This window comes from Clinocottus analis, unplaced genomic scaffold (assembly GCF_023055335.1).
Source record: "Clinocottus analis isolate CAN_PGR_092001 unplaced genomic scaffold, fCliAna1.0.p SCAF_38, whole genome shotgun sequence".
Taxonomy (NCBI): Eukaryota; Metazoa; Chordata; class Actinopteri; order Perciformes; family Cottidae; genus Clinocottus; species Clinocottus analis.
The window spans coordinates 817088-832087 of record NW_027176131.1 but is presented as its reverse complement, the minus strand read 5'-3'; the positions used below and the strand labels follow the sequence as shown (position 1 = coordinate 832087).

The 15000-nt window shown below is 44.0% G+C and overlaps 3 protein-coding genes and 1 long non-coding RNA gene across 13 annotated transcripts in view; 2 read left to right on the top strand and 2 right to left on the bottom strand.

Annotated features, from left to right (window-relative positions):
- LOC137799695 (transcription factor SOX-6-like) overlaps nt 1-882 on the bottom strand; it is a 103904-nt gene extending 103022 nt beyond the window's left edge. For both annotated transcript variants that reach the window (XM_068596490.1, XM_068596492.1), the window contains exon 1: nt 568-882. The gene's annotated coding sequence lies outside the window, so the exon portion shown is untranslated. The remainder of the gene's footprint in view (nt 1-567) is intronic.
- On the top strand, nt 336-5725 carry cunh11orf58 (chromosome unknown C11orf58 homolog). Its single transcript, XM_068596493.1, has 6 exons — nt 336-570; nt 2953-3186; nt 4247-4330; nt 4456-4516; nt 4729-4838; nt 5089-5725. Exons 2-6 carry the CDS (start codon nt 3133-3135, stop codon nt 5311-5313), a joined length of 534 nt encoding a protein of 177 aa, XP_068452594.1. The 5' UTR covers nt 336-570; nt 2953-3132; the 3' UTR covers nt 5314-5725.
- A 1239-nt stretch (nt 5726-6964) lies between these two features.
- Nucleotides 6965-8552, top strand: LOC137799766 (uncharacterized). Its single transcript, XR_011079445.1, has 2 exons — nt 6965-7174; nt 8189-8552. It is a non-coding gene; the product is annotated as an uncharacterized lncRNA (long non-coding RNA).
- Nucleotides 8385-15000, bottom strand: part of LOC137799763 (pleckstrin homology domain-containing family A member 7-like) — a 32890-nt gene continuing 26274 nt past the window's right edge. For 3 of the 9 annotated variants that reach the window (XM_068596578.1, XM_068596581.1, XM_068596583.1), the window contains 6 exons: nt 14547-14638; nt 13814-14116; nt 10105-10296; nt 9829-9962; nt 9598-9731; nt 8387-8976 (listed from right to left, as the gene is read on the bottom strand). In XM_068596578.1, coding sequence (XP_068452679.1) covers nt 8954-8976; nt 9598-9731; nt 9829-9962; nt 10105-10296; nt 13814-14116; nt 14547-14638 — 878 coding nt within the window. In that variant the 3' untranslated portion in view covers nt 8387-8953. Of the gene's footprint in view, nt 8977-9597; nt 9732-9828; nt 9963-10104; nt 10297-13813; nt 14117-14546; nt 14639-15000 lie in introns of all 9 variants that reach the window. The other 6 variants (XM_068596577.1, XM_068596580.1, XM_068596576.1 and 3 more) reach the window with 4 other exon arrangements.

The following is a 15000-nucleotide window of genomic DNA, read 5'->3' as shown; positions in this document are numbered from 1 at the left end:
GCAGAAGCACAGATTTCATGTTGGAATTATATTTATTTTAGCAGCTCGTCATCTGCGGGACGAGCGACGTCACGAACACGCGGGTTTATTATGAGCTGCATGTCGTTATTATCAGTAACTCATATCTCATCTTTATATCTAATGCACGCGAGGCGTTGATTACAACTAATAATAACTTCACAGTTGACAATTAACTCTTTTTTTATGTCTTATTGTTTTATCATGAACTGAGTTTTTGAGTCAGTTTAAACATCCAAAAATTACTCTGCAGAATATTAAAGTTTCTTTTCTTTTTTCTTCCAACACACAACAACTTTTCTAAACAATAAAAGAAGAAGAAGAAGAAGAAGAAGAAGAAGAAGAAGAAGAAGAAGAAGAAGAAGAAGAAGAAGAAGAAGTTTCTGCGGGTCCCGCGGGTCTGGTCGCGGTCCACCGGGCCGGTCCAGACCCGCTGTCCCTCCGTGTTCCTCCCGCTTGTCCCCCTTAACTCCGCTGCGAGTCGCGCACGCAGCACCGGGGCGCGCGGCACCCGGCGCGGCCACGCGGGCGCAACAGGACGTCTCTTACCTGGTAAGTCACTTGCTCGGCATTCGCTTCGTGTTTTCCGGCTCACGCGAACACACACACCAACAACAACACAAAAAAGAAGCAACAACTTGTGAGCTCGCGGGCTGTGATGGAGAAGCTTCAGCGCGCCGGGACTCGAACACACGAGCAGTTGAGTCGCGCAGCCTTCAGACCCCCGTGCGTAAAGGCACCATCGCTGCGCAGAGCCCGAGCAGCAGCTGTCTGTCACGCGCACAGGAGTTTGTGTGTCAAAAAAAAAGGAAAACAATAAAAAAAAAAGTATGTGAAGTTATTTCCCGTCCGGCGGTGTGAAGGTGAAGCGAGAGAGCGGGGCAGTGACGGAGAGAGAGGCAGCGGCAGGATAACCCCTCCTCCCCCTCCTCTCTCTCTCTCTCTCTCTCTCTCTCTCTCTCTCTCTCTCTCTCTCTCTCTCTCTCTCTCTCTCTCTCTCTCTCTCTCTTGCTCATTACAATATAAACACTTTTTCTTTCTCTTATTCCTCACTCAAACTTTTCCGCTGTCCACTTTTTCTTCCTATCCGCGCGCACGTGTGTGTGTGTGTGTGTGTGTGTGTGTGTGTGTGTGTGTGTGTGTGTGTGTGTGTGTGTGTGTGTGTGTGTGTGTGTGTGTGTGTGCGTAGTCACCTGCTCGTGGCGACCACTTTTAATACAATTTAAATACATTCGGCTTATTGCTTTTATTTCTTTTATGGCTTTTATTTAATCGTGGACACATTTTTTTATTTCCTTATAAAGAAGTTAAAACTGTCAGAAATCACAGACATCAAAACACACTAAAACGTAATGTTTGTTAAATGTTATATATATATATATATATATATATATATATATATATATATATATATATATATATAGTATATATATATAAATGTATATATATATATATATATATATATATATATATATATATATATATATATATATATATATAGTATATATATATAAATGTATATATATATATATACATAAAATAGCGTGTTTTTTAACAGTTTTACCTTATGCGTTAAAACAATTTTCTCTGTGCTCATATTTTGCATGATGTAAGAAATGATTGTCTCATTAAACACACACACACACACACACACACACACACACACACACACACACACACACACACACACACACACATTGTTGCACTCTGTTTAGGAATAAAATTATATGGAGATCAAAAATGGATCTCCTCTTTTATGACGTATAAAGTCTTAAAAGTTTGATTATTCTTCATATTTTGCTCAAGAGAACAAATCCAGTGAATTAAAATAAAATAATAAAATGAATAAATATTGAAGTCCTTCTGAGCTCAGCTGGGTTCATAACTCGTGTTCATCTTAATAATCGGGACTAGAGGAAACTCTCCTTCATATTTTCATGATTGGGACAGAAAAGTGTGTTTTCGCTTCCTGTCAGAGGCGCGAGCGCCTCATGACGCCGCCTCCTGCGCCCCCTGCCGGTGGGCCACCGCATGGCGCCAGCGGAGAGTTTTGTTTACGCTGTAAACAAAACACAAGCGACCGCTTTGGGGAATATGTCGCTGGATGTAATTAACATGTTGAAAGGAGTTGCAGCGACTGCTCTTTAAATATTGTGACTGGTGACTGCCTTTTAAATAAATCAAGTGCTTTATTTGCACTGAAATTGTGTTTATATTTTTGCAATTTTATTTATGTCCCTTTAATTACCAATATGTATATTTTGTTTCTTTATCTTTTTTTAAAGACACCATCGTGTAAAGTAAATGTGCAAGGATAGATAAATAACCTTGCCTTGCTCAACAACTCTATTAGTATTATTATTACCAGAGTTATGTGTTTCTAAACATCCTCCCAAAAAGACTTAATTAATGAATTCAAACTATTTCTTTGCAAGAATTTGCATTTCTCAAAGAGGCTAAATCTAATCATTGAAAAAAAACACATTTTAAGTTTAATTATGTATTTATTTTTTAAATAAAAAACGTTTTAAACTGCTTTAGAGGTGGTCATTGTGTTTTAAATCACACAGGTGATTAAATTCCCTTTAGTCCCTTTTTACAAGGACATCCACACATTAGCCAAATAAACCATTTAATTGGGCCAATTAACTATTTCATTAAATTCAGAACACTTGCTGAAGGACACAGATATGTATCTTCTGAAATATGCATAGTCTACATATTCAAAATCATCTTGTTTGTGGTTTGCTAGAATTAGAAGTGTTTTATTCCCCATGACTTACGGCTACATCTGAGCATGGATATATCTATGAATCTGATGACTTCTCTAGCAGTTTGATACACTGATATTCTAGTTAAATATAATATAAAAACAATATAATAATATGATGTATATGACATTCTGTTGGTGACATTGCTGTTGTCTGTTTTAAGGGTGAGGTAACACCACCCGCCTGTGAGCGGCAGCAGAGCGACCGACTGCAACATTTAAACGTAGAAGAAGACGGAACCGGAAGTGGCGACACGCAGGGTTGTTGACAAATCCAGCTAGCCTTTGCTAGGTGGCATGCCATTTCATTGATTTGTTTTTTTTTACTCAAGCTTTCGTCCATAATGAGTTATCCAGAGGACCGGCATGGGACTAAACGACCAGCGTCTCCAAGTGACGTGAGTAGAAAAATAAACAAACTGGACCGAAACCCCGGAAATGAAAGCTGCGGCACGGAGTCGCGACAAGAATAGCGTTAGCGAACATGCTAATGTGATGCTAGCATCACATTCGCTAACGCTATTCTTTACGTTTTTTGTGTGTGTTTGCGGCGCGAAACTAACGTTTACTCGTATTTTTATAGGTCGACATAAAACGTTCCTGCACTAAACACATCACACGTTGTTTTACATTCTGTTTAAAACGAGTCCGGGTTGAATTTATAGTACGATTGTTAATTGAAAACAGGGTCTTTTGACTGGAGGTGTTTCATCGTTATCACTTTAAAATACCACTGAAGGCGTGCTAATGCGTAAAAAATACATACATATATTAATATAAATTATAATGTCGTGCACCACCATTAAACTGATTCAATTAAATTCATTAACACACATTTGCCTCAGGGTTTTACAATCTGAACACATTCTATAGCTGTCATGTGTCCAGAATCAACAACGCAATTCAATAAATATGACATATTTAATATTGAAGACAGGCATCCCTCTGTTGACATGAAATCATCCAGAATATTTAGTTGAATGGGTCCCTGAACCTCTCTTTTAATATTCTTTCGATAATAAAAAACCTGCCTAACTTGCAGCAAAGTGCTTTTAGTGTGAGGGAAATTATTTGCGAAATCATATTCGTTGTAATCATTAATATGTTGACTATCAGTCCCTTTTTATATAGTTATCTGTCACTTTGTATATCTGACAGATCCACATGTGTGTGGGATCATCTTGTGACATTAAGTTTTATGAACACTGAGGGTCTTCTATGACTCAGCAATACTTATCGACACAAAAGGCAACATATTCCCTCAGGAGAATTCTACAAATAAAGAACATCAAACATTCCTGTAACAGACTGAGACGCTCGTTGGACAGTGTTGTGTGAGTCCAGAGGACAAAGCGACGAGCAGCTGGTTAGAAACAATGTGTTGTAAATGATCCGGTCACATGAGCGCTTCTTGTTGAGCGTCTTGTTGACGTGATGATAACGTGTTGTCTCTGGCAGGATGGGCCGACCCAGTGGTCAGCGGCGGATCTGGGAAGCAATGAAAGGAAGCAGAAGTTTCTACGTTTGATGGGCGCCGGCAAGGTTTGTTCTGTGTGTTTCAGATCGCTATTCTTTCATTTGGTTCATTGTGTGCCGAGTGCATCAAAAAGACAAAGAGACATTTATATTTTATTTTTTAATGGGATTTCTTCTTCCTGTTTCTCCAGAAAGAACCCACAGGACGTCTCGTCATTGGCGACCACAAGTCCACATCCCACTTCCGCAGTGGTAGGCTTCCTCGTCTGGCTTCTTGTAACATGCCGTATTTCTTCTAGCTAATGTCAGATCAAAGCCACCGTCTCCCTGTGCTGCCTCACACTTTACGCCCAATGCGATTAACCCGGCTTCCCCACTGCACGTCCGCCGCACAGATCTATCCTGGCATTGGATAGGCCTGTGACGGCTGGGTGTGCCTGCTGTGACGGGTGTCTCCTCTGCAGGGAATGAAGATCAGAAGATGAACGACCAGCTGGAGATGCAGTACCAGCAGAGCATGGACGGGAAGCTGTCGGGCCGGAACAGGAGACACTGTGGCCTGGGTTTCAATGAGGTGAGGGAGGGGTCAGGTCTTTCATTTGTCTTTTAAGACATCAAATAAAAACCTTTAAATGTATTAGCACAGATGGACTCACACTGCTGGGTGTGGACTTGCTTTTGTTGTAGTTTTCTAGTGAAATGATGTCAGGATCACGGCTGAAACAGAATGGGTTGTCCTTTTAGCTCAAGGCTAAAATATTCACCATTCATTCATTTTTTTTGAATAATTAATAATCATCTTTTATTCGTGCTGGAACTCGCAGCCCTCCCCGGAGCGAGAGTCGTTGCCGTCCCCGCCAGCGGACGGCCCGTTAAAAGACACGGCGCCGGAGAAGTCCAGCAGCGAAGAGAAACCCGCAGAGGCCCGGGACGAAGGCAGCGCCGCCGACCCCAAGAAACAGACCTCGGACCAGGCCGAGCCCGGCTCGGACAGGAAGGACGCGGCGCGGAAACACGGCAACGACGCGGCCTCGGTGAAGTCGGCGTAGGGCTGCGGGGGAGGAGCTAGTTTTTGTAATCTCAAATTTGTACATTTTGACGTCGTTTGTTTAACCGTCCATCAGGCAGTCCTCTTTACGGGCGTAGAAATGTTCTCTGCACACGCACTCAGCGCCGGGTCACATCCTGGAGGGCGTGTGGTGGAAGAGAAAAGTCTGCAGGCTTAAAAAAAAAAATGGAGAAGAGAAAAAAGAAAAATCTGCTTTTGGTTGCGTCGTGGTCAAACCTAAAATGGCAAAGAATCCCATTTTTTTATTTAGTTTGAACATTTTAACAGTCACTGCATCGGCCACGATTTATGTTGGATGAAGCGGGATCGCTCTCAGCATGATCGGTATACTCGTTGTACATTTTGTGAATTCTTGTTTGAAAACCAATAAAAGGAATCGTCGGTATAAAGTCTGCTTGTTTCAACACTTCAACCCGAGCTGCCCTCGGACAGAGGAGCTGGTTTTCTGTCTATGTTTTCACATTGTGAATCCTTGTGGAAGTACACTTTTTAACCCTCATCACTTTAAGTCGTTCTCCAATGAGGGAACAGATCGTTTTGTCCACCAGGGGAAACATAAAAATCCTCTTGCGAATGAGTTGGAAGCCCTTTTTGGACGCTACCTCCTGAGTGTTGCTGATCTGAGTTTTCACAAACATTTTAGTCAACAAGTTGGTAGGATTTCTTAACTAGGATATTCTAATGGAAGTTATCAGCCCGGCATCTTTTTGCCCTGACGGGACATCGAGAAAATATTCAGTCATTTTGTTTGCGTGTCAGTTTTCTGCTAAAATGTCCTTCACACCATTTAACACTGAATATCTCACAATAATAAAAACTGAATCGTTCCACTGACATCCGTCTTCAGACACGTTGAGGTAACACTTGAAGCTCAGCTCGCTGCTCTTGAACTTCTTGCATCTCATCCATACCTGCAAACTTGTCACCTTTTGGCAAAATTAAAAAAAAAAAAAAGTTTTTTGTCCCTAATTTTTTTTTTTCGTCCTTTTTTTTCTTTATTTGTGCTCCTAATTATTGATTTCTTGGTCCTAATGGTTTTTTTTTTGGTCCTAATTTTTTTATTTTTGTCCTATTTTTCTTTTCTTTCTGTGGTCCTAATTATTTTTTTGTGTCGGAAATGGGCTTCCATATGTTTTTAAGTCAACAAAAAAAAAGTAGATCTTTTTTTTGTCCAGAAAAAGAAAAAAAAAGATTTAAAAAATATATATATATTAACCCCCTTTTTTCTGGTCACTAATTTACTAATTTCTTTTTATTTTTTTTGGTCCTATTGTTGGGGGGGGGGGGGGGGGGAGGTCCTAATTAATTTTTTTTTTTTTTTACCTAATTTTTTATATTTTGGTCTTTTTTTATTTTATTTTTTTCTGTGGTCCTAATTCTTTTTTTGTGTGGCGAGAATGGGCTTCCATATTTTTTTAAGCCAACGAAAAGAAAAAAAAAGTACTTTTTTTTTTTCTGTCCAGAAAAAAAAAAAAAAAAATTTTAGTCCAAAAAAAAAAGCCATTCGACCCCTTTTTTGTCACTAATTTAGTAATTATTATTTTATTTTTTTTGGTCCTAATTTGTTTTGGTTTTTTTTTTGTCCTAATTTGTTTTTTCGGTGCGCGGGAATGGGCTTCCATAGAGTGAGTCATCTGGCCGAGCAGCGTTTCTGAGATCGGAGTGCGACGCGGAGAAAAGTGGATGTCGTGAGTGATCTTCTCAAATAAAACATCTTTGTGTCGAGTCTTGGCCAATCAGCGTTGTCTCCAGCGTCTACGTCACTCCAACGTTTCATCCCTTTGCTCCAAGTTGAAGTTACCGTCGGTACAACTGGATCAGCAATGAACTCTAGTTTAGAGGTAAGTCTTGTTTGCTAGCAACAATTTAATATGCTGTTTAACTCACGAAGGTAACTCGACATCCAAGTGTGTCGTAATATTTTTGTCGTTAACGTTAACTGTAACGCATAACATAACGTAACGGAGCTTTAGCTTGATGACAACGTTAACGTTAACGTTAACGTTAACGTTAACGTTAACGTTAACGTTAACGTTAACGTTAACGTTAACGTTAACGTTAACGTTAACGTTAACGTTAACGTTAACGTTAACGTTAACGTTAACGTTAACGTTAACGTTAACGTTAACGTTAACGTTAACGTTAACGTTAACGTTAACGTTAACGTTAACGTTAACGTTAACGTTAACGTTAACGTTAACGTTAACGTTAACGTTGTATGCGTCGTAGCGTCGTATGCGTGATGACGTTATTTACGTTTACGTTTTTTACTTTACGTTTACCGTTACCGTCAGTACGTTAGCTAGCGTCAGTACGTTAGCTAGCGTCAGTACGTTAGCTAGCGTCAGTATGTTAGCTAGCGTCAGTACGTCAGTACGTTAGCTACGTTTGTAGGTAACGATCCTTCCGGGTGTGTGAAACGCAGCCTGCGCTCCAAGGAGGTAAAGTCCAGTCAGAAGGGCTCACATGGCCTCTCTTCACACTGCAGACAGAAGAGCAGCGGCTAAAGGCTAAAAGTTAACTGTACTGTTAAGTGTACTTCCGGTCCCTACAGTCACAAGAACAGTTGCTCACAAGGGCCTGAATGAAGAAGAGTTAAAGTGCATGTTCCTTCATTTCAGCAGCTTGTGAATGCAGAGGTGTGGAATAGATTGAAGCTTGCAGTTAAATCACAGCTGTTATTTTACTCTTGATAAACTACTTTAGCCAGATTAGATTATCATTTTAATTTCACTGGATTGAATGCTTATTAACTGTGAATAGAAGATGGGTCACAACTCTAACAGCTGTACAGTAATAGTGGAAGTCCATTCATAAGTTTTACCAATGAAAACTAATCCTTTTGTTTTGTTCAGGCGATGGTTCTGGCTCCATCGGTCCAGCAGGGTCAAGGGTCAGGGCCCAGAGACAGATGAAGCTGCACAGAGCCACAGAGAGGAGGATGCAGCTGAATGTCAGCCCACAACATCTACCAGAGGAGATGAAGGATGTACACTCACCATGAAGAAGACCTCAGAAACTAAATATAACAATATGAACAAAGTGGAGTGTAAAGAATGCATTTAGCCAAAACATCTTGAATATTATGTCTGTGTGTGTGTGTGTGTATATATATATGTATATCCCTTTTGAATATTTATTTTGTTTTATCTGGTCACATGATATCCGCTAAAAGTGTGACTGAGAAACATATTGACAATAAACAATAAGGCAAAAAGACACTAGCTAATTAACTTGTTTTAATTCATATGACATCATAAACTTTGTGGTTGATTGATAGTTATTTAGAAAATGTACAGTGGAAGTGGAAAAAGCACGTTAAGCCAAACAGTGTAATAAATAAGATGTCAGAGCGTTCGTCTCGGCTTCTTTTCACTCGTAAAAACTACAAAACAGCTGATTGCAGATTTCTTCTAAAAAGCATTTCACTCGTGTTATAAATTATTATTGCTTCATTGTGCGGTAGCAAGAAATGATTCGATTACAAAACAAGGAATCAGAAGTCCAGAATGTGTCTGGTGAGCGCGTTTGTTACAGGATCATCTGTTAGTTGGCAAAGTGACTCGCTCCTTGTCCTCCTGTTGTGTTGCTGTGCGTCCGTTGTGTTGTTGTGCGTCCGGTCAGTGCTGCGCAGCGGCTTTGGCTGAGGAGGAAACACAGTGAAGGTGCTAGGGTTCATGTTGGGGTTAAAGGGTCAAAGGTCGTTCAATTAAACACAATTAAACACATGAACATCTGTTTTCTGCTCCTGCTGCTGTCGTGTGTATTTTCCAGCAAAAGCAATAAAACAGGAAGCTGGACAGCGAGGCTGAGATGAACAGTGAGTGTGTTCCAGCCGCTGGGCATCAACCCCAAAACAAAAGGAGGCGGGACGGCTCACACCGTCATCTCAGGGACTCGACAAGAAATTACAAAACCACAAAAAAAGGTTCAATCAAAGAAATAAAAATTATTCTCAGATTAAATACTTGTCCTGTTCCAAACTGACATTTATGGGACTAAAACATATGAAGACAGAACTCGCTGATGAATGAACGAATAGAACCGACACCTACAACACATCATGTGTTCATACACACAGACACACACAGTTTCTCTGGGCTTGAGACCAATCTGAGCTCAAACACAGATGAAACACAACCACCTGGAAGGGAAACGTCAGGTACCACCCGTCTGTGATCTCACGACCAAGCTGATGATGATGATGATGATGATGGTGGTGGAGGAAGGTGAGCGTCACAGAGCCGTGACGGTTGACACTGACCTGCGACCAGCTTGCTCTTGCGCGAGGCCTCTGAGGCCAGAGCGCGGGACGCGTCCATGATGCGCTCCTGCTGCTGCAGCGCCGAGTCCAGCTCGCTGAAGTCCAGCGGCGCCGCCGGCCGCACGCCCCGAAAGCTGAGGACACACAAAGCGGTGCGGGGATTAAACGCACACACTCGTATAGATGCATGAGCGCGCCGGGCGAAAGGAGCGCAGGACATCGATTGCGCACCTGGACTTGGCCAAGAGGTTCTTGATGCGCTCGGCCCGGCGGCCGCGTTCCTGCAGCTCCTCCGGGCTCAGCGGCTCGTCGGGGTCGGACTCCACGTAGCGCTCTGGGATGGGAACCTTCCTCGGTTTGGACAGCTGCACGTTGGACCGACAAGAGGTCAAAGGTTAGCATTCCCTCACGTCGACTGCACAGCTCTGTTTTATTGAGCCAACGATGTCACTGAAGACTTCAAAGTGCAGATCTGGTCAAAAGGAGGACGAGTGTCTCATGTCTGACCTCCCGGCTGATGTCCAGGTCGTAGTCCAGAGGCTCCAGGTCCAGCTCCCGTACCTCTCGTACCTGTCGTACCAGCGTGGCCGTGGCCGTCGTCCACTCGCCCGTCTGGCTCCGCCCCCTCTCCTTCGCCTGACTCCACCCTTCGTCGCTCTGGCCCTCGGCGGCGAGGCGCTCCTCCTGCCAATCAAACACCTGGAAACAGCGAGAGTCTGGATTACACATCTGGAACCCGGCCGCCGTCGTTTCAGCCTCCTGAAAGGCCAGCGGGTGGGAGGCGGCGCCATCTAGCGGCGAGGTCGCAGATCAAAACCAACTGAGAAAAGACACATTAATACAATGTTTCCTTTTCGGCCAATAGATCGCAACAAAATGCGACACACTGGCCCTTTAAGACACACATTGTCTGAACACGTGTTTTAAAGCTCCTGGATGTTAAACATTATTTGGAAAATTAGATTTTACAGTGTTAGTCGATTAATCAGTTATTCAACTGGTTTTGAACAAATCTACAAGCATTTTTTAATATTTGCTGCTTATTGTGTCTTCAATGATAAATATCTTTGCTTGTTGCATTTGAAGTCGTTTAAAGAAGAAAGAAAGAACTTGAGCAGATCACTTTCAGAGCAAAAGATGAATTGAGGAAATAACAGATAAACAGACAATGGAAATAATCCCAGCAGAGTGCTTTAAGAGATCAGTGAAGGTTAATCATGATTACAAAAATATGTAATTCAGTAAAGTGAAAGAAAAGAGCTGAGGAGGACGGAGAACATCTGTGTGTGTGTGTGTGTGTGTGTGTGTGTGTGTGTGTGTGTGTGTGTGGTGAGGCGGTACTTGTGAGTAAATCATCCAAGGAGGGTCTAAAGCCATGCAAGCATCCTTCCCCCTCCAGACGGTCGGATCGGCCGGCGAGTGTTGGACATGCTGGGAGGAGAGTCCCACGACCTCGTCACGCTCAGGGAGAATCAAGTCACACACACACACACACACACACACACACACACACACACACACACACACACACACACACACGGGGGAAACCAAAACAAAAGGGGGAAAGAGAGAAGGAACATGCGGACACAGATTCATCAACCGCTCCGACAGATGAGGAAGAACCAGAAGAGGTTTGAGCAGCAAGAACTCTTTATTATGGAGAGCAACTCTCTACATGACGACCAGAAGAGACCGGCGGCGCGCTGCTTCTCGGCGACACGGGCCTAGGTGGCGGTTAGCGGTTAGCGGTTAGCGGCTCGCTCCTCTAGGCGCTCTACTTCTATTTCTACTCTTCAACCCAGCGAAACCTCCGGGAACTATTGATTTGTCTTTGATCTGATGTGAACTGTACGCGGCCGAGGAAGAGTGAGAAGCAATGAGGCAGAAAAAAAAGCTTTCGGGGGTTCAACACTCGTCAGAAGAACAAGGAGCGGAGAACCTCAGGGTTTGAGGTTCCCAACCCTTTCCTGTGAGCGACTCTTTGAGCCCTGACTTCATATCATACACATTAATATAATAATTATTCATACTATTAGGCTTGTTCTCATCCTGACAAATTCTGTGTTTTCTTGCAAAAATAAGTCTGGTTGTATAGAAGTCTGGTTGTATAGAAGTCTATATAAATGACTCTACTTTTCTCTTGATTTATTCCCTCAGTAAACAGTATCCTCTGGTTGTATAGAAGTCTATGCTTCATGTGTTAAAGCTGCATTCTCTCTCCTGGCCACCAGGGGGCGACTCCTCTGGTTGTATAGAAGTCTATACTTCATGTGTTAAAGCTGCATTCTCTCTCCTGACCACCAGGGGGCGACTCCTCTGGTTGTATAGAAGTCTATGCTTCATGTGTTAAAGCTGCATTCTCTCTCCTGACCATCAGGGGGCGACTCCTCTGGTTGTATAGAAGTCTATGCTTCATGTGTTAAAGCTGCATTCTCTCTCCTGGCCACCAGGGGGCGACTCCTCTGGTTGTATAGAAGTCTATACTTCATGTGTTAAAGCTGCATTCTCTCTCCTGACCACCAGGGGGCGACTCCTCTGGTTGTATAGAAGTCTATATAAGTGACTCTACTTCTCTCTTGATGTATTCCCTCAGTAAACATTGTAAACATGAGTTTATGTCTCAATCTCTAGTTTCTAGTCTTCTTCTATACAGCATGATGTTCAGTTAGTACATTATGGTCTGTTAGAGTCAAACAGACCTCAAAGCAGGGGACGCTTTAGGGGCGGGGCTTACTGTGATCGACAGGCCGCTGCGTCTCTATATGGTGACATCCTGATGACGGTTCATATCCGTTGCCGCTCCTCGTTCATAACTCTTGTTATTGCATTTCAGCCCTGTCGCATGCTGTATATTTATGATGCATAAAACAGCGCAGCGGGGGCCACGTGAAGTTCTCCCATACGAGTACACGCTGTTCTCTTCCAGACTCTGAAGCGTTGCAAAGTTATTATCAACCACCGCCAAACAAAAAACAACATTTCAATCTGCTCATGAAAAGGCTGCATTAATGGAGGCGGCTGATTATGAAATATAAAATGGTGTAAACGTGTTTTTATGCTGGTAGAGAAAAATAAAATATGCTATCTGGTGATGATGGTTATGTGCACTGGAAAGAGGATTACAGACTATGTATTGCTCACTGTTACGGGACACTCAGGGATTGAAGGGAACTGTGTGTGTGTGTGTGTGTGTGTGTGTGTGTGTGTGTGTTAGTCTGTATTCAGAAACACATTCTGGTTATTCTGCGCCACGTTAACGGAAGACTTTGACATTTCGAGTGAATCCTCTTTTTTTGTCCTCCCACCCAGGCGTGTTAGCATTGTTAGCATTGTTAGCATTCCATGCTGAACTAGATCTAGTCTTAATGTCAAAGTATTCCTTATTTTAGGGGTTCAACCCAGCAGCGTCTCTCCCACCACACGGAAGAAGAAAGACAGAAAGAAAAAAGCCACCGTCCAAAAGCTGCAGCTCTCGCACCGATTCATTCAAACGTAGATTAAAGGAAGTAAATCTGGTAAATCTGGGATTAAAAAAAAAAGGCAAAACAGATCCGTCAGCGAAAACAAGGCACTTAGATTTCATTTGAAGGAAAGAAAGCCGGGAGGTGTGATTATGATTTGTGCCACTCATCGCCTCTTTTCTTCATATTCCATCAACCTGAATACTCCCCCCCCCCCCCCACACACACACTCCTCTATATGCTCTATATACCAAATCTCTACAAAATATAACTGTACAACTGTATACTGAAAATATCCCTCAGTAAATAAATAAATGGCGTGTTTGTACATAAACTCTTCTCTCTACTTTCTGGTGATAAAAACTTCCGTCTCCATTTTTTTTCTCGGTGGATTTACATTCAGAAGTGTCAGTGAGACGCCACCAGGGGGCAGCGGGGAGCACGGTCGCACCTTTACGAAAAATAAAATAAAAATAGACAGGGAGCGACTGCCCCCCCCCACCGTGCCCATCTGGTCTCCCATTGTTGTTAAAGCGTTAACCAAGCTAGCTAAGCCGCGTAGCCCTTTTCCACAGTGTTAGCGCTAACGACGACAGCCGCCGGTCGCACGAGGCGGAGAGTGCTAGCGTGCTAGCGTGTTAGCGGTCGTCCCTGCCGGGTGGTTATGTGGCCGGGGGCTGGAGGGCGGCGGCGTAGCAGCAGTGGTGGTGCTCCCTGTGTCTGCTGCTGCTGCGCGGCGGCGGAGGGTAACGTACGGAGGCCGGCGGGTCGGAGGTGCTGGAGGGCAGCCTGGAGGAGGAGGAGGAGGCGGAGCAGGAGCGCTGGGCGGTGGCGGTGGCGCCGGCGCCGGCGGTGGAGGTGGAGGCCGAGGGGCCCGAGCAGGAGCGCTCGCCCTGGCTGAGGTTCCTCTTGCGCTCGCGCACCAGCGCCCTCTGGTGGCGCTTCATCCGCTCCAGCTGCTCCTCCGCCGTCATCCGGCCGCGCGGCGCGGCGCTCGGGAGCGGCGGCGAGGCCTCAGTGGGCGACGACAGACGCTCCAAGGCACTCTTTGGTCTCTCCTGGACGGACGGGAGGAAAGATACGTGAACATGGACATGAGATGTTGCAGCGTGGACAGAATGAGGAATGAGAAACAGCAACAAGGAGTTGAAGAATAAAAGATCAAAAGTACCACAGAAACATGGATGCAAATACATCTGGACCTCACTAGAGGCTCGTGTCTCGTCCCACTGCTGCAAAAAAAACCTTCTGCTCCCGTCAGAGGAAATATTCCCGTCCTCGTATTGCATTTAAAAACTACAGATGCACCTCACTGCAGCACGATTTAAATAAAGTTTACAACATGCATATCTGAGGTTGTCTGCAGCTGAACCGTAGGGTGAGAACATTGTTTATAACGCTCGTACACGTGAGGAAGGTTTCTCCTCAGGGCTGAAGTGTTAAACTCATGGTTAGCTCAGACTTTCAGGTCGTCCGGTCTGGACTCACCCGGGCTGCAGAGGCCCCCGGGGCTCTCCTCAGGGTGACGTAGGACGCGATGGAGTTGGACTGGTTGGGCAGGAACGAGCAGCCGGAGAGACCTGGTGGACAACGGCAGGACGGACATCAGTCTGGATCAGGGGACGGACATCACTGATCCTCAGGGGCCAAACGAGCTGATAGGGGCCAAACGAGCTGATAGGGGCCAAGCGAGCTGACTGGGGTCGTTGTGGAGGACCCCACCAACGGGCTGAACTTCAATTAACTCAGCGGTTCTCAAACTGTTTCTGTCTCCACTCTGGAGGAAGAACAATGTTCCACCGCCGTCTGACAAAAACTAACAATGTGTAATCACTTCGCTAAAACAATGCAAATAAAGTTATATATGTGCAAAAAATAACTCATATTTGGCGAAAAAGATGAGCAAGGAAGCCGGTTGGATCCTTGTTTTCTGCCCATAGCT